Source organism: Gastrolobium bilobum, unplaced genomic scaffold (genome assembly GCF_033153095.1).
Source record: "Gastrolobium bilobum isolate Gb01-03AN ecotype WA unplaced genomic scaffold, APGP_CSIRO_Gbil_v1 utg15924, whole genome shotgun sequence".
In the NCBI taxonomy this organism is placed as follows: domain Eukaryota; kingdom Viridiplantae; phylum Streptophyta; class Magnoliopsida; order Fabales; family Fabaceae; genus Gastrolobium; species Gastrolobium bilobum.
The window spans coordinates 72,090-99,402 of record NW_026898545.1 but is presented as its reverse complement, the minus strand read 5'-3'; the positions used below and the strand labels follow the sequence as shown (position 1 = coordinate 99,402).

General features: G+C 40.4%; 1 protein-coding gene across 1 annotated transcript; it reads right to left on the bottom strand.

The window, feature by feature from the left end:
• Window positions 1-24,492: 24,492 nt before the first annotated feature.
• On the bottom strand, window positions 24,493-26,850 carry LOC133317324 (uncharacterized). The gene has a single exon (XM_061519189.1). It carries the CDS (start codon window positions 26,848-26,850, stop codon window positions 24,493-24,495), a length of 2,358 nt encoding a protein of 785 aa, XP_061375173.1.
• Between the last annotated feature and the right edge of the window lie 463 nt (window positions 26,851-27,313).

Here is a 27,313-nt window from a genome sequence, read left to right as displayed (position 1 = left end):
GCCCAGCACGGGATGAGATTTTGACAAATCTCAGTAAGACAAAGGGTCCTCAAGGATTCCTCTACCCCAAGCTCACTTACTGATATAATATAAGTTCAAAAAAAACATAAGCAGTAAATGCAGTACATGTTCGTGTAATATGTGTATACAACATCCTACTGGCCAGAAAACAAAGTACGTATTACATACGTCTACAACCTACACAAAGTATAAGTACCTCACCTTATACCCCCATACGCAGATTTACCATCTTATATAGCCTCTGCCATACTCAGGGATTGTCGCCTGGTGTAACACCATGTGTGCACCCGGTGTATTAAACATAGAAATGGTAATAAGCGCAGCTCATTAAATGCGGAAGCTAAAATTTCCAATTATGAACCTTATCATATTAACCAAGTAAATTTACTTATTCTTTTTCAAAAACCGGCTGTATGTAAATTGCACTAAATAACTACACTGAATAACCTCATAATATAAATAATGTATCTAGTCATGGAACTACAACACGTAGACCAGACATGTCCTGATACAATAATACAACTTAGTCTGAAATAACACAGCTTATACCAATGTGGCATGGACAACCCACATGCTCACCAAATGAAACACAAGTCAAATCATGTCTCAAATACAATAATGATAAAGACATAACCACAAGGCATAAATCATAATAATAAGGCAAGGTGCATGCATCATCTCAAGTCAACTCCGACCTCCTGCCACTAGAGGTCTCAACCCCAGAAGTACTTGTACCTGAAAATATTTCCCACACGGGGTGAGATCTCTAACCAGAAATCTCAATAAGACAAGGGGTCCTCAAAGATCTTTCCACTCCAAGCTCACTTACATGTGCAATATAAGTTCAAAAATGATAACAGTAGTATAATATCAAAATTTGTGCAATGCAGGATATGTCCATGTCATGTGTGTATGCATCCTACTGGCCAAAGAATAAAAGGTAGGGATTATATATGTCTACAATCCACAGTACAAAGAGTCCACCATATACCTCACACACGGAGTTACCGTCTCGTGTGGAATACCTTACATATATATACATATGGAAAATGCACTATAACAATAATCCAACTCAACAACATATCCAATACTCATAACATCAACAGACATATTTTCAGAAAAATACATCATGCATATAAATCATCTTCCCATGAGATATGGTGAAACCATCAATGGGTAAAATCGAGGACACAAAAGCTTACCTATAGTGCCAAAATCCGTATCCAAAGGCTCGGTATACACAGACACACCAACAGTCACACAATCCTACAGTTGAAATCGTTTGGTACGAAAAAATAGTTAATATTCAGAAATCCCAAATTTCATATCCATTGAGCAATGTTTTCTTTTTCGAATAGTGACTTACATCCTTTCTAAATCATAATTATCGCATATTAACCCTCACTATTATTGGTATTAATATTTCCCAGCAGTAACACTGACTCCCAAGGGTACCATACTCAAATTGGAACTTTTCCACACATCAAAACTGGTTTCTAGTCATTCTGACAGGGGGTAATCGATTACTCCTCAGGGTAATTGATTACCATAAACAGGGTAATCGATTACTCCACATTGTAATCGATTACCATGCACAGGGTAATCGATTACCTCACAGACAGAACACGAAAACTGTAGAATTTTCTGCATAATCTGCGGGTTTCATGGCTTCCAAGGGTCCAAGGTCAAATTTTTATCAAAACAACAGTTCAACTCACATACTTAAACATCAATATACCATATTTTACATGCATTAATAAGGTTTTCACTTTTTACTTCACAAACTAACTAATTTCAAGAAACTACAAAGGAAATGGCTTTTAGTTACCTATGAACCTTTGAAATCAGAAAAATGGGAAAGCTTTAAGGACTTTGAAGGTGCTCCAAGCCACTGATTTGATGGTGCACAAAAATCTCACTCCAAGGTAGGTTCTTTACTCACAAAGGTTGTTCTTGGAGCTTTCTAAAGGGTATCCAAGGCTCGCACACTATGAACACAAAAGGTCAGCCCTTACTCCCTGAATACATAAACTAAAACCCTCAAGACCTAGCCTTTCCCTCACAAGACTCAAGTTTTACAAGGTTTAATGATGGTTCAATAGTATAAAAGTGAGGAAGTATACAGAAAAGTGGACTTTTTTGATCAAGTTCCATGCAAAGGACTCAAGCTATAATGGAAGAAGAAGGTGGCATCTATGGGATCAACCTTGGGATCAGAAAAATTGACCTAGGGTTTAATGTAAGTGGCTATTTATATTAGTATGCCTACTAATCAACAATATTAGTTATAATAGCTCCACTAATCATTTTTCTACCAAAATTTATATTCTGAACCTAGATTTTTTTTCTAGGAATTATTATATTTTTTTATAATTTTTTGAAATACTTTACCGATACGCATTTTATATGTAGCCGATATTAGTTCGGACATCATCGCTCATTATCTTTACTTCAAAATTGATATTCTTGACCTAGATATTTTTCTATGAATATTTGTATTTTTATTACAATTTTTTGGAATACTTAGCCAGTACACATTCATACCGTGAAGCAGAATCGGTATTTGCACTTTTAATTAGAAAAACGATTTAAGCGTTATTTGACCTTTTCGATAATTATTCTAATCTTTCTATATTTATCCAAAGTCAATTATGGAATTATTTCTTAAATTTATAATTAAATCATTTTAAATTCTTAATTTAACAGTGCGAATTCTTACACCTGGTGTGGTAGCCCCACATGCATATACATATAGCACTTGCACTAAACAACTTTCATTCAACAATATATCTCAACAATCATAATATAGATAGATATCATTTTCATAAACATAGCAAACACATAAACCAACCTCCCAGGGAGTTTAATGGAACAAACAATAGATTAATCCGAAGACCGAAAGCTTACCTGTGGTAGTTAAATCATCCCACAACAATCAGTGCCCAAGAGATCAATAATAATCATAGTACTCAGCAAGATCACAATCTGTTTTTATAACATAAATAACATTAATAAACACATCTTATCTTTTCATATCAAAAAGGACTTTATTTCCTTTTTGTTTTGTGTACTGCAGGTTTCTTCCAAAGCCTTAAGCACTCAAACACTTAGACTCTGACTTGGGTAATTTGTATAGAGGTTCATCTTAATCATTTAAGGGTCTTAGATCATTAATATCTATTTTGACAAAACAATGAAAAATACGAAAAACTACAGAATATCTGAATATTGTTGGGGACATATCCGGATATTCCCAAACCCATATCCGGATATTGATATCCAACAAGCATCCCATTTTTCTTGTTAACAGAGGTCCAAGTACACGTTTGTATGTGTGTTCATGCTAGTAGTCCATTAGGTTATCATGTTTACTCATTATATATGCTCAAGACTCAATCATTTCATAGAACTTCAAAGGAAAGAGATGGAGACTCATACTCAAGGCTTCAAAATAGAAAAAGAAGAGGCTTTGAAGACTTTGATGCTACTCTAAGCTACTGTCAAAGAAGGTGCACGAATTTAAGCATTCAAACTAGGTCTTTTTTTACCAAGGTGACTCCTTGGTGCTCTAAAGTGTGTAGAAATGGCCCATACTCATACAACAAGGAAGAACAGCCCACTAACCTCCCTAGACAGCAACAATGGCACTCCAAGAATGGTTCTTTTGCTTTGAAGATGCTAGATTTCAAGTGTTTGGGGTGATTCAACGGGAGAAAAGTGATGAAAAGTGAAACCTTTAGTGATTTTTCATGGAAGAAAGCTTAGGTGACTTGGGGAGGAAGGAGGAGAGTGCACTAGGTTTAGAAAGTGTCTACGTAGGTGACATGAAGAAATAATGGAATAAGTGAGTCTTAGTCATTTAAGACTCTATTCGCTAAAATTATCGGTATCAGTTATAACACCTCTGTTAATTATTTTTCTTTCAAACTTTAAAATACAAACTTCGTATATTTTCTAGGAATATTCATATTTTAATTTATATTTTCTGGTTCACTTTGCCGGTACATATTCATACCGCGAAATATACAGTATTTGCACTTTTCTTTCGAAAAGTTACTTAATATTAATTATTATAATTTCTCTAAAATTATCCTATGTTAATTATGAAATTACTTCCTAAAATTGCAATTAAATCATTAAAATTCCTAATTTAGCGATGCGGGTTCTTACAAGTATCATACAGTTAAAATAGAGTTGAAAGATATTGCAATTTCAAAATACTGTTAACCACACCAATTGGCTAGGTAAGTGTAAGTGTCATTTTTCCAGGAAATTGCAATGATGACTAATTAAATGACCACAAAATTTAAGGCTATATCTTTTAACCACTTTCTTAGATACCAATGGAGTAATTAACATTTTACTTAATTCCATCAATCAAGACATCAACAAATACGTCAATCGAAGTGACACACAAGATTTATTTGAAAATCCCAATTGGGAAAAATCTCGGGCAAGATCAAAGAAAAATTTCACTAAGTGGAAGAAATTAAAATCTCTCTAAAATATAAGGAGAGAACAATATCACTTTATCTTATATTAGCATAATACACCTTACTCTAAATAACAATCAGGAGATACTATTGATTTCTCTCTAAATTGTGGGATGATGAAAATAATTAGCAAGCACTTTATTTATCGACATATGGTTCTGCACAATTTGATCTCTCAATTGATTTCCATTTCAACACTTGCAAAATGTGGAAAAAAAATTGTTGGCTCCATTTCAATAGTGGAAGTGTGCACCATCCAAAGTTGCAAAAAGAATAATGGCAAGCAATTGTTTCGCATGAAACATAAGCCATCGAAAATTGGCTTTATCTTTTCGTCACCACATACTTAGTTTTGGCCATGAACAATGTCACACTATTTTGCTTCTAGATATACCTATACAAAAGGGCAACCTAAGAAGTGACAAGTTCCATCAGCACTTTTTGCTATCCAATTTGCGTATGTAAAATCGGAATCAGAATATCCAATCAAATTACTTAAAGTACTCTTGGGATACTTAGAGCTCATTTGTGAAGTGTCTACCAGATATCTCATAACTCTTTTATGACACTTAATTGTGATTTTTAGGATATGCTTGAAATCTTGCGGACATAAACACGTTAAATATGATATCTAGCCTCTTTGCAATTAAGTATAAAAGAGAGTCAATCATACATTGAGACTTTGTAATTTTCACTTACTTATCTCCTTTATCCTTTTCCAAAATGTAAGAGGTGTTCATATGAGCGTATATAGATTTTGAGTGCTTCATCCCAAACTTTTTGAGCAATTATTGCAATATTTGCCTTAATTGATAAGTCATTCTTTATTTTGTTTGATTTGGAGAACAATAAATAAGTTGTGTCCATCCATTATGGACATGAAATTAATTAAAAATTTGTTTACAAAATAAAATGTAAGAAGCACCACATACTATATCATTAACATATTTGGTAACAAAAATGTCATTCTTTTTCTTCCCTATGAGAAGTGTGGTGTCAACATTCCCTCTTCGCCACTAAAATAGCAAGCATTAGAGATAAAAATTAATAATAAAAATAAATAAGTTTGTCTTTCATAGAAACGCAAATTTGTGATCTCATTTAGAGTCTGTTTGGATCCTCTCTTCTTTAAGCTAGAAGCTACTTATAACATAAAGCTAAAAAAAGAGCTTAAAAAAAAGTTAAAAGTTGTTTGTTAATTACTTAAAAATTTTAGCTTAAAAGTTATTTAAAAGCATATATTTCAAGAAAATTATCCCTCTCTCAAATTTTTATAACTTTTCATTTTGAAGTAAAGCACATAATTCAAAAAAAGCAGCTTAAAAAAATGCTCCTACTAGGAGCTTTTAACTTTCAATTTTTTTTTTTATAAAAAAAAGAACTTTTCATTATAAGAGTTTTTTCCAAAATTTATTTGTCCTAACTTGTGCTTATAAATAGTTTCTACCTTGAAAAAAAAATTAGGAATCGGCACAGACAAAATATACACCTTTGTTAACACAGTTTCGCGCTGGAATGAATATGTCCGTAGTAAATAATTGTCTCTAATTTCATCGCTTTACTTATGTGGATCACATTCCGTCGCAAATGGTTCGTAATTCGTTGACAATGACAGAAATAACGACGAACAGGTCACGATGAATCATATCTCATAGCTGATTTCTTTACTAAAATGTAATACTAACTACCCGATTTTCTTTACCGTTCTTTGTTTAAATCCCCTGCTCTCTTGCTCTCAATGCACTCTCACTCGTTTTGTTTCTCTCTGTTCGTCCCAAATGTGTGTGTTGGTGGGGTATGTCTCTGTATCTGCTTCAGACTTTATTGACTGGAGACTTTGTTAAGCTCATTTGTTGTGTACTCATTACTTGCTACTTTCAAATGAAGATTGACTCTATAAAGGGACCATAGAATGATAGATAAAAGATTTGAGATTGAGGAGAGAGAGTTAAAGAGAATATTGAGATATTAAGAGGGATACATGAATTTGCCATTTTGTTTCATTTTCAAGCTAAATTATGGTTGTGGGTTTATCATTTACAGGAATACAGGCTTTGAGGTTATTTCTATACCAACCGTTTCTGTGTTTTATCTTAAACTTAAATTCAATATAAAATGGCAAATTTCGGTACATAATGCTCTCCCACTTGTCAGGGTAGGAATGAGAATTGGTTATATGCGGCCTTACTTTTTGTAAAGAAACCAACGAGAGTCGGTTGTACTAAGCCTTTTTTTTTTTTTTTGTAAAGAGTGTCAGGCGGGTCCAGGGGGAAGTCTGTGGCGGGGGACCACCACCAATGGGCTAAGGCTACACCAACCATAGCAAGTGGATCTGACACCATGTCTCAACCCAAAACCTTAAGGCGTTGGGTTCATGGGTCATTCCACTTATATACTCTTCACTTAGCTCATTACCAACCAATGTGGAACTCATCACACTTGAATATCTCAACAATCTCCCCACTCAAGTGTGAAACCCACCATTGATTTGCTCCCCCTCAATTGAGTACTCCTGGCCCAAGTACTCGACCCACCTCCTAGATAATCATTAGGCTAGCTCGAGCACAACCCGGCTCTGATACCAATGTCAGGCGGGTCCAGGGGGAAGCCCGTGGCTGTAACACCCCGTATATATCCGGTAATGTTATCATACTATCGTATTAAGCTGCGCTTAATTAAAAATTGCGGAATGTCTTTTTCTTTTCAATTATGATGTCATTAATCATTACCAACTTGATTACTTAACCTTTTTCAAAACATCGCCTGTATGTACATTGCAATAAACAGCTAACTGAAATACCTCATTAATTAAATAACATAAGTATGTCTCTAGACACGGAACTACAACACGTAGACCGGTCCAACTAGCAGTTTATACAACTCCAACTATAAGTACTAACCTCAGTGACATGGACAATCCCCATGCTCACACACATAAGACAACAAAGCCCACATCGTCTCAACAACAGTAACATAATAAAAGTAAGCTAATACATCAAATCAACAGATATAACCAGCATCCAACATGTCAGCATAAATAACAGCAATATCATCAACTAAGCTCTGGCCTTCTGCCGCCAGAGACATCAGCACCCAAATTATCTGAACCTGAAATAAGCATTCCCCAAACGTGGGGTGAGATCTCTAAAAAAGAAATCTCAGTAAGACAAGGGGTCCTCAAGGATCTTCCACTCCAAGCTCACTCACATGTGCAATATAAGTTCAAAAACAGTTCATCAATATCATTTCTAAAATAGTGCAATGTAGCAGATAATCATGTCATGTGTGTCAATACTATTCTACCGATCAGAGAAATGCAAGAATACGTCTATTACCCACACAATATGCAAGACGCTACTTGCACCCACCCACGGACTCACCATCTTGTATGACGCTACATACTCAGGCTTACCAACTAAGTGGAAACAACACATACATATTATAAGCCATTGCACATACCAGCTCAAAAGCATTTCAAAATATCCAAAGCATGTAACACATCATGCATATAACCATACCCCCATGGGACATGGTGGAACCACAACATGGCTAAACTGAGGACACGAAAGCTTATCTTGCAAGCTAACACTCCAAGCCAAGATTCCAACCAATCCTCGAAGTCCAAACACAGTAGAATCACAATCTGATATGGACCAATAATAAATCAATAAACATGCACTACAAGCATACATCATAAAGACAACGCCTTTCTTATACGTTTTACGTCTTGAGGCTTCACACAGACATAAGCCCTTAGTCCATTGATTCTGACTTAGTTCAATAATTACAGAAGTTCAACTTCCTCAATCTAGGGTCCACAAACCCCCAATAGCCTACTGCATGAACAGTACAGCTACTGTTCTTCGAAATCCCAGAATATCTGGATATTCGTCGGGGACATATCCGGATATCAATATCCGGATATGCATATCCGGATATCATATCCGGATATCCATATTCGGAATCAAAGACCCCATATTCGGATACACGTATCCGGATATTTCGTGACAGACAACAGCTTCTGCATTCGCGAAGATATCCATCCAAGGTACCATTTTTAACACTTTAAAACGTCAAAGCATGCATTTTAAATCTGTTTTAGGTCCACATACCAGTTGGTTTCTTGCTTAACCCATTTACATGCAAAGACATCACTTTTAAACCATTAAAACTCATCATCAAGGTTGGTACAACTTACCAAAGCTCAAAATAGAAAAGCAAAGGCTCTTGGAGCTCTCCAAATTGCCTCCAAGGTTCAGAATACCAAGGTATACGAAATGACAACACAAGCTTGGACCTTTCAACACAAAGGAAGCTTCTTGAAGATCAAAATGCCACCACAATGGCTCCAACAACACCAACCCCCAAAGTCAGCACCAAAAAGACCCAAGAACAACCCACCAACTCAGAAAAACAAGCTTCTCACTCAACACAACACAACCACAAGGTGTTTACAAGGAAGAACCAAGAGAAAAGATGATCATTTGGTGGTTTCCCATGAAGAAATGGTGAAGGCAAGGGAAGGAGACACCAAGTCAGCAAAGAGACCCACACTCAGCAGCCACTCACGCACAAAAACTGATAAATCAACCTAGGGTTGTGTGCATAAGTTGTATATATAGTCACTTAACAATTAAACACAAAGTATTAACTTTAATTGCTACGCTTAGCATTTTAATCCCAAACTCAGGATTCTTAAACTACTCAATTTTACAAGAATTATCATATTTTTCGCAGCACCTTTCCAGTACGCGCTTTTCATAGCCAGTATCAGTTTCTGGCAACAGTTCTCATTATTTTAACTTGAAACTCATTTTACAAGTCCTATATATTATTCTAGGAATTATCATGCACCTATTATAATTTTTCGGTATACTTTTTCGGTACGCATTTATACCGACTAGCAGAACGGTTATCTGCATTTTTCGTCAGAAAAGCGACTTTCAGCATTATTACTCACTTACTATAATTATTAGAGCCTCATAATAATTATTAGGGTCAATTATAGAGTTATCTCATTAAACTCATAATTAACTGATTAATTTCCTTAATTAACGGTGCGGGTTCGTACAGTGACGGGGGACACTACCAATGGGCTAAGCTACACTAACCGTAGCAAGTGGATCCGACACCATGTCACAACCCAAAACCTTAAGGCTTTGGGTCCATGGGTCCCTTTCACTTATACACTCTTCACTTAGCCCATTACCAACCAATGTGGGACTCATCACACTTGAATATCCCAACAATCTCCCCCTCAAGTGTGAAACCCACCATTGGGATGCTCCCCCTCAACTGAGTACTCCTGGCCCAAGTACTTAACCCGCCTCCTAGCCAATCATCAGGCTAGCTCGAGCACAACCCTGCTCTGATACCAATGTCAGGCGGGTCCAGGGGGAAGCCCGTGGCGGGGGACCACCACCAATGGGCTAAGGCTACACCAACCATAGCAAGTGGATTCGACACCATGTCTCAACCCAAAACCTTAAGACATTGGGTTCATGGGTCATTCCACTTATATACTCTTCTCTTAGCTCATTACCAACCAATGTGGGACTCATCACACTTGAATATCTCAACAATCTCCCCATCAAGTGTGAAACCCACCATTGATTTGCTCCCCCTCAACTGAGTACTCCTGGCCCAAGTACTCGACCCGCCTCCTAGCCAATCATCAGACTAGCTCGAGCACAACTCGGCTCTGATACCAATGTCAGGCGGGTCCAGGGAGAAGCCCGTGGCGGGGGACACCACCAATGGGCTAAGCTACACTAACCGTAGCAAGTGGATCCGACACCATGTCACAACCCAAAATCTTAAGGCATTGGGTCCATGGGTCTTTTCACTTATATACTCTTCACTTAGCCCATTACCAACCAATGTGGGACTCATCACACTTGAATATTGCAACAAAGAGACAATTTCTCATACTTCAACCCATGATTTTCTAGTCATTAGGAGCAACCTTACTGCTAATCGAAGGTTCGCCCAACTTAAATCTAGTATAAATAGGCTTGAAATTTGTCCCGGATAGTGCTCTGCAGTACTGGTGGAAAGCGGGATCTCCGACTCATTCAGGTATAAGCACAGACATTTAATCTGAGGATGTATGTTGAAAATGAATTGGGGTTTGTTTCCTAATTTGCTTCTTTGGCTTTAAAATTATTGTTCTGCTTAAAATCATAGCAAATAGTAGCATTTACAAGGCACAAATAATTCAGTACACGAGATTTGGGTAGAGTTTCTTTCTTCCTTTCTTTTCAATGATTTAACTTGTGGATAAAATTTGTTACGAACTATGTTCTATGTGCAACATATATGAAATATGTTGTGGTATATTCATACTATAATGTTTATGTTCTACATTTAAGTGAATGTAATCTCTTATCATTAACAATTGGAGTCAAATATATTATAATTAACAAAGCATTATTTACATTTTAATGAGACAAACAATGTACTATTCGAGATGATATTTTCATCTTTAACATTTAACACAACATCAACATCAACGTCAACATCATCTTTATCACAAACTAGTTTAGACAATAAACACAAATAAAAAGCAAGAAAAGATTGTTTAATAATCTACACAACATCTAACTTTTTTTTTTTCAAAATCTAATTTATTGGTTTTTATTTATCTTATTCAATTATGTTTATTGGTTTGTTTCTCGATCTTGAAGCTTATCAGCAATAGCTATTATATTGTTTTTGCACGAGGTAAGCTCACAAGGCAAAGTAAGGCATTCTTTATATTGAATATTTAACAAAGCTAATCTAACTTTCATGGAAATAGGACTCACATATGTTTCAAACTTGTAATAGTTGTGTTCCTGTTTTCCTTTTCCCAGGCATCATCTTATTTCACTGCATTGATTATGTTCTTGAAACTTTATTTTTATTTAACTTATGCATGAACTTATTTGTCTCCCCTCCCCCAACCCATCCTTTCCTTTACTGATAGTCTCAGTCACTTGCTACTTTTTCATGTTTAGCACAAAATTAAACAGGGTTGAATAAACCATGTTATATTAATGTTATGAACAGTGATGTCCTGCATGGCATTGAGTTATAGTAGGTGACATATTCATCTACCTAGTTAATTGTGCTATGATCTTGATATGAAGTAGGGATACTTTTTCTTAGTCATATCAGTTCATTTAATTTAAAGCATCTGAATAGATAAAATGAAGCTAGTAGGCAATAACCCTTCTGCTTTAATCTACACACTTGGCAAGAGGGTATTGGATCTTTTAGGATTTTTTTAGGGGATCCCTGTAGGAGAGGCTTTTCAGATATGCTCTTGAGAGCTTATAAAAGTAATGATTGCACAACTCAAGTATTTGGTCTAGTAGGGTCAAAGGAAAGCTCTAACTTATCTTGACTTTAGTTTTAGCATGTAATTAATATCCATCTGGAATTCTAAATTCAAAAGTTGTTATTTGATTTTTTGGAGAACATATACTATATATACCTAGTGTCGTCCACAAGTGTTCCCTCTTTCATTTATTATTGGAGAATCTTCTCCACCTATATATACTAATTTTCTGCCATTGAAGAGGCACCTATTGCAATACTTACCTTATTGTTACTATGCTGAAATACAGTCTCAGGAAGCACCGTACTCTACACTTCCCCTTGATTCTCAACCTTCACCTGAGACCTGTTGAGATTAGGTTCTCTGCCTTACTGTTAGGAATATTCAAGAAGGTCAAAGGAAAATGAAGGGGTAACAGAAAAGAGAGAGAAGAGAGAATTGAGAAGGAAGATTATCAAACTTTTCATGCCTTTTCTTTGCTCTCAAGAGCTCTAATATCACGTAACAATTTTGTAACTAACTCAAGGCTAATATTGCCTAAGTGTTCACCCTATTACAAATCATAGACTATCACAAAACAACAAAATCTAAAAGGTTTATTCAGTTCCTTATGAGCAACTGTATTGATCCAAATAGTTGGGTGTAACACCTCGTGTATACCCGGTTTGTTAACATATCATCGTCTTAAGCTACGCTTAATTAAAAATGCGGAATATCTTTTTCTTTTCAATTATGACGTCATTATACTTAGCCAAGTTGATTACTTAATCAATTTCATAAAATATCGCCTATATGTAAATTGCAAATAAACATCTAACTGAAATACCTCGTAACATAGATAAAGTTAGTATCTAAGATCACGGATCTACAACACGTAGTCCGGACAATATCCTGATACATTATTCCAACTCCAAATAAAACAAGACAATAATCAAGTCTAGGTGGCATGGACAATCCCCATGCTCACCAAATCATCAGCATAACCACAGAGTCTCAACAGAGGAATCCATAAACTGAATCTAAAAGCATAAGACAGTAAATAGAATCCAACATCCAATCATAACAGCATATCAGCATAAGCAGCATAAACATGTAACATCTATCAGCTAAGCTCTGGCCTCCTGTCACTGGAGGTCTCAACCCCCGCATTACCTGAACCTGAAATAAGCATTCTCCAAACGTGGGGTGATATCTCTAAACCAGAAATCTCAGTAAGACAAGGGGTCCTCAAGGATCTTCCACCCCAAGCTCACTTACATGTGCAATATAAGTTCAAAAAGCAGTAACTCAGTATAAGTTCCAAAACTATGCAGTGCAACAGATATTCATGCCATGTGTGTTTAACTATTCTACTGGCCAGAGAAATGCAGGAATACGTTTATTACCTACAGATAGTACAAGGAACACCGCTTGCACCTTACCCACAGCCTCACCATATCGTATGTACCACATACTCAGGCTTACTGTATAGGTGGAACACCACATGCATATCATAAAGGCACTAGCATATAACAGCTCAACAGCATTTCCAAAACATCAAAAGCATGTAACACAGCATGCATATAACCATACCCCCATGGGACATGATGAAACCACAACATGGCTAAACCGATGACACGAAAGCTTACCTTGCAAGCTCACTATCCAATGCCAAGAGTCCACACAGCTCAAGTCCAACACACAACAGATCACAATCTGATTAGGACCAGCAAGCATATCAACATTCAAAGCTCATAAGCATAAACATAAAGACTACGTTTTCCTCTTACGGTTTATGTCTTAAGGCTTCACACAAAGCCATAAGCCATTAACCACTTGATTCTGACTTAGTTCAATTAAAACAGAAGTTCAACTTCATCAATCTAAGGTCCACAAACCCCCAATAGCCTACTGTATGAACAGTGCAGCTACTGTTCTTCGAATTCCCAGAATATTCAGATATATGTCGGGGGCATATCCGGATATCAATATCCGGATATCATATCCAGATATTTCGTGACAGAATGCAGTTTCTGCATTTCGCGAAGTATCACTTCCAAGGTTCCATTTTTAAGCCATTCCAACGTCCAAGCATGCATCTTTATACGTTTTTAGGTTCATGTTAAGGTTAGTTACTTGTTTAACCCATTAACATACCAAGACTTCATCTTTAGAGCACAAAAACACATGATCAAGGTTGGTGACACTTACCCAAGCTTAAGAACAGAGGAAAGAGTGCTCTTGGAGCTCACCAACAGCTCCTCAAGATTCTGACTTTGACACAAAACGAAAATAACACACCAAGGTGGTTCATTTCTTCACAAAGAAATCTCCATGAAGCTCCACAAAGCTAAGGTAAAGGCCCCTACCTCACCAACAAGGAACACAGCCCAACCACACTCCCTCACAGCAGCTGGATACTCAGAAAAAAGAGTCTCACTCACTCACAAGGCTACTCCCCACAACCACAAGGTGTCTTGATGAAGAAACCACCAAGAAAAGTGGTCACTTGGATAAGGTTTACCAAGAACAAGGACGAGATGGCAATGGAGCAGAAGGGAGAGGTCTGATCAGCCACAAGGTCACGTAGCAATTCTGTGTGTCTAGGGTTTTGTGCCTTAATAAGCCTGTATATAGTCACTTAAGCATTTAACACACAGTATTAACTTTAATTTCTACGCTTAGTATTTTAATCCCAACCTTAGGATTCTTAACCTACTCAATTTTACAAGAATTATCATATTTTTCTTATATTTTTCGGAGCACCTTTCCGGTACGTGCTTCTCATAGTCAGTATCAGTTTCTGGCACCAGTTCTCATTATTTTAACTTGAAACTCGTTTTACAAGTCCTATATATTATTCTAGGAATTATCATGCACTTATTATAATTTTCTTAGATACTTTTTCGGTGCGCATTTATACGACTAGCAGAACCGGTATTTGCACTTTTCTTCCGAAAAGAGACTTTCAGCATTCTTAACCACTTTCTATAATTATTTAAGCCTCATAATAATTATTAAGGTCAATTATGAAATTATTTCCTAATTTCATATATTTAATTAATTAACTTCCTTAATTAACGGTGCGGGTTCTTACATTCACTCCACCTCTTTAGGATTTTGTCCTCAAATCATAAACATACATGTCTCGAGACTCGGGGTACTTCCGGAGAAGCTCGTCCTCACGCTCCTAAGTACACTCCTCAGGAGTTCTTCTAGTCCACTGCACTTTGACCATCGGAATGATCTTGCTCCTCAGCTGCTTCTCGCCATGATCGAGAATCTTGAGTGGTCCGACGGGAGTTTTCATGTTCTCCCAAACTTCCACATCATCAGGTTGCACCACGTGCGAAGGATCTGCTATGTACTTCCGAAGCTGAGACACGTGAAACACGTCGTGGATGTTGGCCAAGTTCGGAGGCAAGGCAAGCCGGTAGGCAACAGGCCCTACTCTACCAAGGATCTGGTACGGCCCAATATATCGCTGGCTCAGGTTCCTCACTCCGAGTGCCCGTCCAACACCGGTGACAGGTGAAAGTCTCACAAATACGTGCTCACCCTCACTGAACTCCAGTGGATGTTGCTTGACATCATAGTAGCTCTTCTGGCGATTCTGTGCCTGCTTCAACTTTTCTCTTAACATCTGGATCTGCTGGATGGTATCTTGGACAAAGTCCAAGCCAAAAAGCTCCTTGTCTCCAACCTCAGACCAACAGGTAGGAGTCCGACACTTCCTACCATACAGTGCTTCGTAGGGCGCCATGCCCAGGCTAGCATGAAAGCTGTTGTTGTACGAAAACTCAACCAACGGAAGGTACCTATCTCATGTCGAGCCCTGCTCCAACGTGCAAGCCCGCAGCATGTCCTCCAAGGTCTGGATGGTCCGCTCAGTCTGTCCATCAGTCTGAGGGTGATAGGCGGTACTCAATCTCACCTGCGTACCAAAAGTCTCGTGCAGCGCCTCCTAGAACCGAGATGTGAACTTCGGGTCCCTATCACTGATGATACTCTCGGGATCCCCGTGAAGCCTCACAATCTCGCGAACATAAAGCTTGGCCAACTGCTCTGTAGTGAAGCTCACCTTTACTAGAAGAAAAAGGGTAGACTTCGTCAATCTGTCCACAATGACCCAGGTAGAATCACAACCCGCCTGAGTCTTAGGCAATCCCACCACGAAATCCATGGAAATACCTTCGCACTTCCACTGTGGTACTTCAAGAGGTTGAAGCTCACCGGACGGTCTCTGATGCTCAATCTTCACCTTCTGGCAAACCAAACACTTAGACACAAAAACAGCAACATCTTTCTTCATGCCCGGCCACCAGAAGTTCTTCTTCAGGTCTTAATACATTTTAGTAGCACCAGGGTGGATAGAAAATTGGCCCTTATGGGCTTCTGCCATAATCTCTTCGGTCAATGGACCTCGAGGAACCACAATCCTCTTCTAAAACAAAAGAAGTTCATCTTCATTCCAAGACACACCGTCTTAGTTCTTCACATAATCCAGACACTCTCTCCGAACTTGTGCTTCTTTGATCTTTTCTAACAGCTCATTCACAACGTCTGATTCTTCCATCTCAAGAAGTGCACCCTCACACGGAAAGGTCACTACCAGGTTTCAGAACTTCTCAACCACATCAAAATTACCAAGTAACAAACTGGATGAGCTCCCAGGTTTCCGGCTCAAAGCATCAGCTACCACATTGGCATGGTACTTCAACTCGAAGTCGTAATCCTTTAGGAACTCCATCCATCTCCTCTGCCTCATGTTCAGCTCCTTCTAGTCGAAAAGGTACTTCAAACTCTTGTGGTCACTGAACACCACAAACTTCAAACCAAAGAAATAATGCCTCCAAATCTTGAAGGCAAACACAATAGCAGCCAACTCCAAATCATGAGTAGGGTAGTTCTCCTCATGAGGCTTCAGCTGCCTCAAAGCATAGGCAATCACCTTGCCCAACTGCATCAACACACAACCTAGCCCCTTCCCGGAGGCGTCGGTATAAAGCTCAATCTCAAGTGCAGGATCAGGAAGGACCAACACAGGGGCAGTAGTCAGTCTCTCCTTCAACTCCTGAAAAAAAAACCTCACACTCGTGAGTCCAGACAAATGGAGTCTCCTTCCGGGTAAGACGAGTCAAAAGGAGAACCATCGTGGAGAAACCCTTGATGAACCTCCGATAGTAACCTGCCAAACCCAGAAAGCTCCTCACTTCCGTAACTGTCTTGGGCCTCTTCCAATCCAGCACGGCCTCGATCTTGTTCGGATCCACTGCAACTCCTTCCGCTTAAATCACATGCCCAAGGAACTTCACAGACTTGCGCCAAAACTCGCACTTGGAAGGCTTCGTATACAGCTTCTTCTCCTTCAGCACTTGCAGAACAATTCTCAGATGCTCCACATGCTCCTCCTCCGTCTTGGAGTAAATCAAAATATCATCAATGAAGACGATCACAAACTGATCCAGGTACGGCTGGAAAATCTGGTTCATGTAATCCATGAACACTGCAGGTGCATTGGTGAGTCCAAACGGAATCACCAAATACTCAAAATGACCGTATCTCGAACGAAATACGGTCTTAGGGATATCCTCCGGCTTCACCCAAATCTGATGGTATCTGGACCGGAGATCAATCTTTGAATACACGCAAGTACCCCTGAGCTGATCCAACAGATCATCAATCCGAGGAAGGGGATACTTGTTCTTGATCGTCACCTTGTTCAGCTGCCTGTAGTCGGTGCACAATCGCCTTGTCATGTCCTTCTTCTTCACAAAGATGATCGTGCTCCCCAAGGAGACACACTCGGTCGAATGAAATCTTTCGCTGAAAGATCCTCAATATGCTTCTTCAGCTCTTCCAGCTCCGGTGGCGACATCCGGTATGGAGCTAATGAAATAGGCCACACACCAGGCAACAGATCTATGGAGAACTCTATCTCCCTCTGTGGTGGAAACTTAGAAATCTCCTCAGGAAAAACCTCGAGGAATTTCCTCACCGCAGGAATGCCAGTGATATCCTTCTGTGTCCCACTCACCAAACCTCCCAACAAGACATATCCAAATGCCCCAGCTTTCAAGGCTCTCCTAGCCTGCAGTAAAGAAATGTACGACGAGGAACTAACTGTGGAATCACACGGAGACATTACCACACACTTGGCACAACAGTCAATCAATGCACAGTTCCTGAACAACCAATCCATGCCCAGAATAACCTCCAAGTTAGCCATCGGCAATCCTATCAGATCTACCGAATACTCCCGGCCATCCCACTAAAACACGACATCTCGATGTACATTGTAGAATAACACTTTTCTCCGGTGGCGGTGGTCACCTGCAACGGTGGAGAAAGCAAAGACATGGGCAACTCAAGCCCCACAGCAATCAGGGTTGCAACAAAAGAATGTGTAGCCCCAGAGTCAAACAAGACATCAACAGATGATGCACCAATAGTAACAGTACCTCTGACTAGGTTAGGAGCTCGATCCAACTACTGACGATCCAGGGTATAAACACGCCCAGTAGACGGTGGCACTTCCGGTGCCGAAGTAGGTGGAAGGGGAACCATCTGAAGTGGCACTACCTGCACTGCAGTAGCTCTCGCCGTCGACGACGGACAATCCCTGGAGAAGTGGCCCTCCTTGCCACACTGGAAACAAATCAACTGGCCGGTAGAACACGGCCCAAAATAAGTCTTCCCGCATCCCAAACACTTGGGAGCAGGAGGTCTTGCTGCACTCCCCTGAGCAGAAGTCTTCTTAAACTGATTTGGCGTTTGTCGAACCGCCATCTACTTTCCCTTGCCCTTGTTCCCAAACTTTATGTCCCTCCAAGAAGTGGAACTACCAGCTACCTTCGTCGTCTCAGCAACCTTGGCTCTCTTGGCCTTACTCGAGTTGTAGAAGTCCTCGATATCTCGACACTACTGCACCAGTGTCCCAAAGTCTCGCGAAGCAGAACCAGCAAGGTAACCAGCAATATCCTCACTAAGTCCCCTGCGAAACTTAGCAGCCAAGTATGTCGGAGTAGGCCTCGTCATCCGGAAGTGTGCAAACTTCACGAGCTGATTAAACTGGGCTAGGTACTCGTCAACAGACAACGAGCCCTGAACCAACCTGTCAAACTCCCCCTGCTTCTCTTGTGCGTCATAAGGGAAGTAGTGACCCAGAAAACAATCCTCGAAGAATGGCGACGTCATCACATGGCCCTGCATCTCGAAAACAAGAGAAGTGTTCGTCCACCACTCATGGGCATTGCCCTCCAGCATATAAGTAGCGAACATCAAATTCTGCGGATCCGTACACTGCATGATCCGAAAGATCTTGTCCAACGCCTATAGCCAACGCGCCGTAGCAATAGGATCATAAGATCCATCAAAGGTAGGTGGCTCATGCTTACGAAAAGCATTCAGTCGGCGATCGATCTCATCTCGATCCTCAACAAAAACAGGGACGGTCTGCATGGCCCCCGTAAGGTGACTGCCATCACCCATCTGACTCTGACTGTCGTCCTGCAGACTGGGTGGAGGCGGAGGCGGTGGCGGTGGAGGTGGTGGCGGAGGAAACTGGCCAATAGCAGCACCATCCCTCAACTTCTCTAACATGACTCTCATCATCGTCATGTTCGCCAAACGGTTGGCCTCTAACACATCCTCAGTGGCCTTCCTGTTCGCCTTTCTGACGGCGTCCAGCATGGCCTGGTTTGCCATTCTCATGGCCTCCTGGTCAGCTTGTCGGGCCGCCTACATCTCAGACAATGCAGCCAAGACCGGGTCGGGTTGACCCTCATCAGTCTCTCATGTTCTCCTGGATCCTACCATGACTCTGCACAAGTTACACAATTATGAGTTGATCAGGCCCACGCAGTGTTATTACATATGCATCATTATAATAAAACCCAACGCAGCAAACACACAAGACAAACACAACCAAGCATCCTAAACATTGCAATACATACAGGTTTTTCCCTAGAACCGTCGCTCTGATACCATAAAATTTAACACCCCGTGTATACCCGGTTTGTTAACATATCATTGTATTAAGTTGTGCTTAATTAAAAATACGGAATATCTTTTACTTTTCAATTATGACGTCATTATACTTAGCCAAGTTGATTACTTAATCAATTTCATAAAATATCGCCTGTATGTAAATTGCAAATAAACATCTAACTGAAATACCTCGTAACATAGATAAAGTGAGTATCTAAGATCACGGATCTACAACACGTAGTCCGGATCCTGATACATTATTACAACTCCAAATAAAACAAGACAATAATCAAGTCTAGGTGGCATGGACAATCCCCATGCTCACCAAATCAACAGCATAACCACAGTCTCAACAGAGGAATCCATAAACTGAATCTAAAAGCATAAGGCAGTAAATATGATCCAACATCCAATCATAACAGCATATCATCATAAGCAGCATAAACATGTAACATCTATCAGCTAAGTTGTGGCCTCCTGCCACTAGAGGTCTCAACCCCTGCATTACCTGAACCTGAAATAAGCATTCCCCAAACGTGGGGTGAGATCTCTAAACCAGAAATCTCAGTAAGACAGGGGGTCCTCAAGGATCTTCCACCCCAAGCTCACTTACATGTGCAATATAAGTTCAAAAAGCAGTAACTCAGTATAAGTTCCAAAACTATGCAGTGCAACAGATATTCATGCCATGTGTGTTTAACTATTCTACTGGCCAGAAAGACGCAGGAATACGTCTATTACCTAGATAGTACATGGAACACCGTTTGCACCTCACCCACAGCCTCACCATATCATATGTACCACATACTCAGGCTTACTGTATAGGTGGAACACCACATGCATATCATAAAGGCACTAGCATATAACAGCTCAATAGCATTTCCAAATCATCAAAAGCATGTAAACAACATGCATATAACCATACCCCCATGGGACATGGTGGAACCACAACATGGCTAAACCGAAGACACGAAAGATTACCTTGCAAGCTCACTATCCAATGCCAAGAGTCCACACAGCTCAACTTCAACACACAGCAGATCACAATCTGATTAGGACCAGCAAGCATATCAACATTCATAGCTCATAAGCATAAACATAAAGACTATGTTTTCCTCTTACAATTTATGTCTTAAGACTTCACACAAAGCCATAAGCCCTTAACCACTTGATTCTGTCTTAGTTCAATTAAAACAGAAGTTCAACTTCATCAATCTAGGGTCCACAAACCCCCAATAGCCTACTGTATGAACAGTGCAGCTACTGTTCTTCGAATTCCCAAAATATCCGGATATATGTCGGGGGCATATCCGGATATCAATATCCGGATATCCAGATCCGGATATCATATCTGTATATCCCATATCCGGATATTTCGCGACAGAATGCAGTTTCTGCATTTCGCAAAGTATCACTTCCAAGGTTCCATTTTTAAGCCATTCCAACGTCCAAGCATGCATCTTTATACGTTTTTAGGTTCATGTTAAGGTTAGTTACTTGTTTAACCCATTAACATACCAAGACTTCATCTTTAGAGGACAAAAACACATGATCAAGGTTGGTGACACTTACCCAAGCTTAAGAACAGAGGAAAGAGTGCTCTTGGAGCTCACCAACAGCTCCTCAAGATTCTGACTTTGACACAAAACGAAAATAACACACCAAGGTGGTTCCTTTCTTCACAAAGAAAGCTTCATGAAGCTCCACAAAGTCAAGGTAAAGACCCTTACCTCACCAACAAGGAACACAACCTAACCACACTCCCTCACAGCAGCTGGATACTCAGAAAAAGGAGTCTCACTCACTCACAAGGCTACTCCTCACAACCACAAAGTGTCTTGATGAAGAAACCACCAAGAAAAGTGGTCACTTAGTTAAGGTTTACCAAGAACAATGAGGAGATGGAAATGGAGCAGAAGGGAGAGGGCTGATCAGCCACAAGGTCACGTAGCAGTTCTGAATGTCTAGGATTTTGTGCCTTAATAAGCCTATATATAGTCACTTAAGCATTTAACACACAGTATTAAATTTAATTGCTACGCTTAGCATTTTAATCCCAAACTTAGGATTCCTAACCTACTCAATTTTAAAAGAATTTTCATATTTTTCTTATATTTTTCGGAGCACCTTTCCGGTACGCGCTTTTCATAGCCAGTATCAGTTTCTAGCACCAGTTCTCATAATTTTAACTTGAAACTCGTTTTACAAGTCCTATATATTATTCTAGGAATTATCATGCACTTATTATAATTTTTCGGGATACTTTTTCAGTACGCATTTATACCGACTAGCAGAACCGGTATCTGCACTTTTCTTCCGAAAAATGACTTTCAACATTCTTAACCACTTTCTATAATTATTTAAGCCTCATAATAATTATTAGGGTCAATAATGGAATTATTTCCTAATTTCACATATTTAATTAATTAACTTCCTTAATTAACGGTGCAGGTTCTTACATTGGGCTTCTTAACAATCCTTCTGGGCCTATTAATGGGCTGGTCCGTAACATCCCCCACGGGTTGAAACACCACATCGTCCACGATGTGAGTAGGAGTGTAGTTGTCCGACTCAGGGATTAAAAGGGTGACAGTTGTAGGATAAGGTGGCGTCATATTAAAAAGGGTGGATGGGATTGAAATTGGTGGGTGAGATATTTGTGGTCTGATAGGGCTGGAGGGTTGAGGAATGTGCCACCTGGTTGTCCAAAACAGAGGACACTGAAGAAATCGAGTCAATCGAAGGAGAAACTAACAAGGGAGGGTTCTGGTGGTGTGGGGGCTGCTCGGACAACAGCTTTTTATCCTGTGATGCCGAAATGTGCGAGCTTAGAGGCTTGGGAGGAAGCACCAGTAGCAGGGATGGGTTTTCACGGACCTCTTTTTCATCCTCCCGCATCGAATCTTCTAGTGGTAGACCGTCCCACTGGATCAACACTTGTGGGATCTGGGTGTTGTTACGCCAAATAGTTCGAGTGGCGACCACTGCCTTAGGTTTATGAAGGGGTGGAAACTCGGTTGGAGAAAATGGGAGCTGGTGGATCTGATGCTGTTGGTCGGAGTGAAAGGGTCGGAGCAAAGCCACATGGAACACCGGGTGGATACGGGAAGTGGCAGGTAGTTCCAACCGGTAAGCTACTGGACCTATGCGTTCTGTTATGGTGAAAGGACCATAGTACCGGAGGCTGAGCTTGTGGGAAGATCTCCTTTGCACCGACAGTTGCCTATAAGGTTGTAGCCGCAGCAACACCTTATCACCCACTGTAAAGGTAATGTCTTTCCGCTTTTTATCAGCTACCACCTTCATATGTTGTTGTGCTCTGATCAAATTGGACTTTACTCGTGCGAGGATATCTGTCTGTGCTGTCATTTCTGAGTCAACTGCTTCCTTTGCGGCCGAGCCCAAGGTGTATGCCAACATGTTCGGTGGAGGCTTGCCAAAAATTATATGATAAGGTGACATGCCTGTAGAACTGTAGGTGGTGGTATTGTAGTGATACTCCGCCCAAGCCAAGTGTTTTACCCACGAAGAAGGATAATCATGTGCAAAGGCTCGAAGGTAAAGTTGTAAACTTCTGTTGAGTCTCTCTGTGACCCCATCTGTTTGAGGGTGGTATGCAGAGCTGAACCTGAGACTTGTTCCTTGCAGGTGAAAAATTGTTTGCCAGAAGTTACTCAAGAAAAGGGGATCCCGATATATTATCGAGTTGGGGATACAATGTAGCTTACCAACTGTGTTCCAAAAGACTTATGCTACTTTGGAGGCTGTATAATGAGGTGGCAGAGGTGCGAAATGAGCACCCTTCTAGGATGACAGTGAATCCCGAAGAGCTGGGAAGGTGAGTGATGAAATCCATCGCCAAATCAGTCCAAATATGATCAGGAGGGGAAATAGGCTGAAGCAGCCCTAATGGCAGTGATTCGGTGGTTTAATCTTTTGGCAAATTTCACAATTTTGCACAAATTTTGTGACATCTTTTCTGAGAGATCTCCAAGTGAAATTTTGATGTATGCGTAGCAGAGTACTCCTGATACCCGAATGGCCCCCTTGGACCGAGGAGTGTAAATCCTGCAACAAGTGGAGAATTAACTGAGAGTTTTCCGGCAAAAAAAGTCTCTGACGATGAAAGAGCAAGTTGTCTTTAAAACGCCAATGTGGAAGCGCTGAAGGATTATGATGGAGTGTTTGGATAATGGCTGAGGCATAAAGGTCACTAGTTAGCTCTGTCTGTAAAGCTGAACTATATTGGCTTGTTGGACCAGTGAGTGCACATAAGGCTGGAGCTCCTCCCTGTTGAGTATCAAGGAGTCGTGATAAGGCATCCGCCACTGTGTTGGAACGACCGGACTTGTGAATGATGGTGTAATTAAAACCCAACAGTTTGGAAAAAAACTGTTGTTGCTCAGGCGTCTGGATCACCTGGTTCATCATGTTATGTAAGCTCTGATGATCCGTGCAAATGGTGAAAGAAACTCCGAGAAGATACTGATGCCACTTAGCCACTGCTGATGTAATGGAAGACATCTCCCTTAAGTAGGTGGATTTGCCGCGCATCGTTGGTGACAGTTTACGGCTGTAAAAGGCTATGGGGTGGCCTCTTTGTAGTAAGACAACACCTATGTCTACACCGGAAGCATCAGTTTCAATGATGAAGGGTTCCTTAAAGTTGGGAAGAACCAGAATGGGGGCTTATGTGAGCTTATTTTTGAGTTCCTGAAATGATGTGGTGGCATATACCGACCAATGAAATCCATCCTTCGTAAGTAAATCAGTCAAAGGGCTTGCAATTTGGGCATAATTTTTTATGAATCTTCTGTAGTATCTAGAAAGGCCCAAAAACGTGCGGACTTGTGTGACTGACTTTGGTGGAGGACAATCTGCAATGGCTTGTAGCTTCTGTGGGTCTGGTGATACACCCTGTCCCGAAATGAGATGACCCAAGAATTGGATGGTATGCTGGAAAAACAAGCACTTGGATAATTTGGCATACAAGGAGTGCTTTTGTAAAGTGGTGAGAACAACAACTAAGTGTTGAATATGCTCCTCATTTATGGTTGCTTGGAAGGTGGACGAAGCATTGGAGAGGCCAAATGGCATCACCAAAAATTCGTAATGTCCATGGTGAGTTTGGAACGCAGTTTTATGAATATCTGCAGTGGCCATTCTGATTTGGTGATAGCCAGAGCGGAGGTCCAGTTTGGAAACAATTACGGCACCATGTAATTCATCAAGAAGCTCGTCTATGGTGGGAATGGGAAACTTATCCTTGACTGTGACTGCATTGAATGCTCTATAGTCCATACAGAAACGCCACGTGTCGTCCTTCTTCTTCACCAAAAGGACAGGGGAGCTGAAAGCCGAGTGGCTGGATCGAATGACTCTTGTAAGTAACATTTCCTTCACTAATTTTTCAAATTCATTTTTCTGGTAATGGGGATAACGATATGATCTAACTTGTATGGGCTTGGTGTCAGGTTCCAATACAATGTGGTGATTGTGGCTGCGATCTGGAGGCAGTGTTGATGGTTCAGTAAATACTTCTGAAAATTGAGAGAGTAAGGTTCGGGTTTCTGTTGCATAGATGGTCTCGGGTGGGGGCGAATAGAGGTGGTTCTCTGGCTGGAAACACATTAAACAAGCTGTTATGGAGTCCTGTGTGATTAACTTGTGGAGTTGGGCCGTTGAAATTGGGTTCGCTTGAAATGGATTATCCCCCTGGAGGGTAATAGTTGCTGCCTGGTGAGTGAAAGACATGGTAAGGGCTTGATAGTCCGTGACAACCGGACCCAAGGTGGCCAGCCATTGCACTCCAAGCACGATGTCAGCTCCCTTTAATTCTAGAACAAAGAGATCCACGAGGAATAAATGATCCTGAATCCAAATTGGAGTCTTCGAACATTTGGCAGAGCAGATGAGATAGTCACCATTGCCCACCTGCACCTTGAAGGGTGGATTACACAACAAAAACAAATTAAGGAAACGGGCCATGTGTGGTGTAATAAAGTTGTGAGTACTCCCTCCGTCTACTAAGATATGAGTTACATGGCCATCAATCAACCCTTGTAAACGAAACGATCTGGTGGAGGATGTACCAAATAAAGCATTAAGGCTTATTTCTGGTGTCACTACCACTTCGGGTATATAAGTCACTGCAACTGTATCATCAGGAGGATCCGGTTCTTCCTCCATACCTTCTAAATAGAGGAGTGTGGAATGACCTTTGCATTTATGGCCAAAGACATATCGCTCGTCACAATTATAACATAGGTTTTTATCCCTCTTGACTTGCATTTCTTCTGGTGATAATCTGCGAATAGGAAGATTAGTGATGGATATTGGTTGGGATGTTTTTGTTGGTATGGTGGTTATTTTAGGGTCAGTGGGTGTGAGTGTAGCGGTGGAAGGTTTTGGTAAATTGAACCATGGTTTCTGTGAACGTTCTTCAGAAAACTGATCCTCATAAACTCGAGCAAGAGCGAAGGCTTCATGGAAATCATGAGGTCTGTGTCTAAGCACCAGTCTATGAATCTTCGGTTTGAGCCCGGAGATGAAGATGCTGCGCAGCATAGGGATGGAAACCCCTGGAACTTTGCTTGCCAAGCGTTCAAAAAAGGATTGATACTCCCCGACGGATCCTGTTTGCTGTAGTTTAACTAATGCACCAGCTTGGTCTTCAAATTCAGAAGGGCCAAAGCGGTATTGTAAAGCAACACAAAATACATTCCAAGTAGGGAAACAACCATCATCAAATGATCCGTTAAACCAACAAGCTACTGGATCTCCGAAATAAATGGAAGCTAAAAGCACGCGTTCAGTATCTGGAATATTATAAAAATGAAAATACCTTTCAGCTGTTGTGATCCAAGAGGATGGATCTCCTGATGAGAATTTGGGAAATTCAAGCTTAACTTGACGAAAACGGTTTGTTTCTGAGCTCGAAAGCTGAGAGCCAACGTGTGGGCCTCCTCCTAGAATACCAGAACTGCCAGAGTGACCCGCAGAGTTGTGTTGCTGCAGAGCTAGTAGCCTGGTTAGTGTCTCTTGCATCTGGGAGTGGGATTCTTGAATTTTTAGGTACTGTTGTTTGTGTAATTATTCAGAAACGTCAAAATGATGTTGTAAGCCATCAAGGCGTTGATGAACCTCGATTTGAAGGTTATCCATACGGTTAGTCACATCTTTCAAGCGAGTGCTTCGGCCATGATGTATAGGGAGGAAGGTTAAGTAATGAAAGCACCAGAACGTTAGGAATATTCAGAAATTTCAGAGGGAAATGAAAGGGTAACAGAAAAGAGAGAGAAGAGAGAGTTGAGAGGGAAGGTTGTCAAACTTTTCATGCCTTTTCTTTGCTCTCAAGAGCTCTAATATCACGTAACAATTCTGTAACTAACTCAAGGCTAATATTGCCTGAGTGTTCACCCTATTACAAATCATAGACTATCACAAAACAACAAAATCTAAAAGGTTTATTCAGTTCCTTATGAGCAACTGTACTGATCCAAATAGCTGG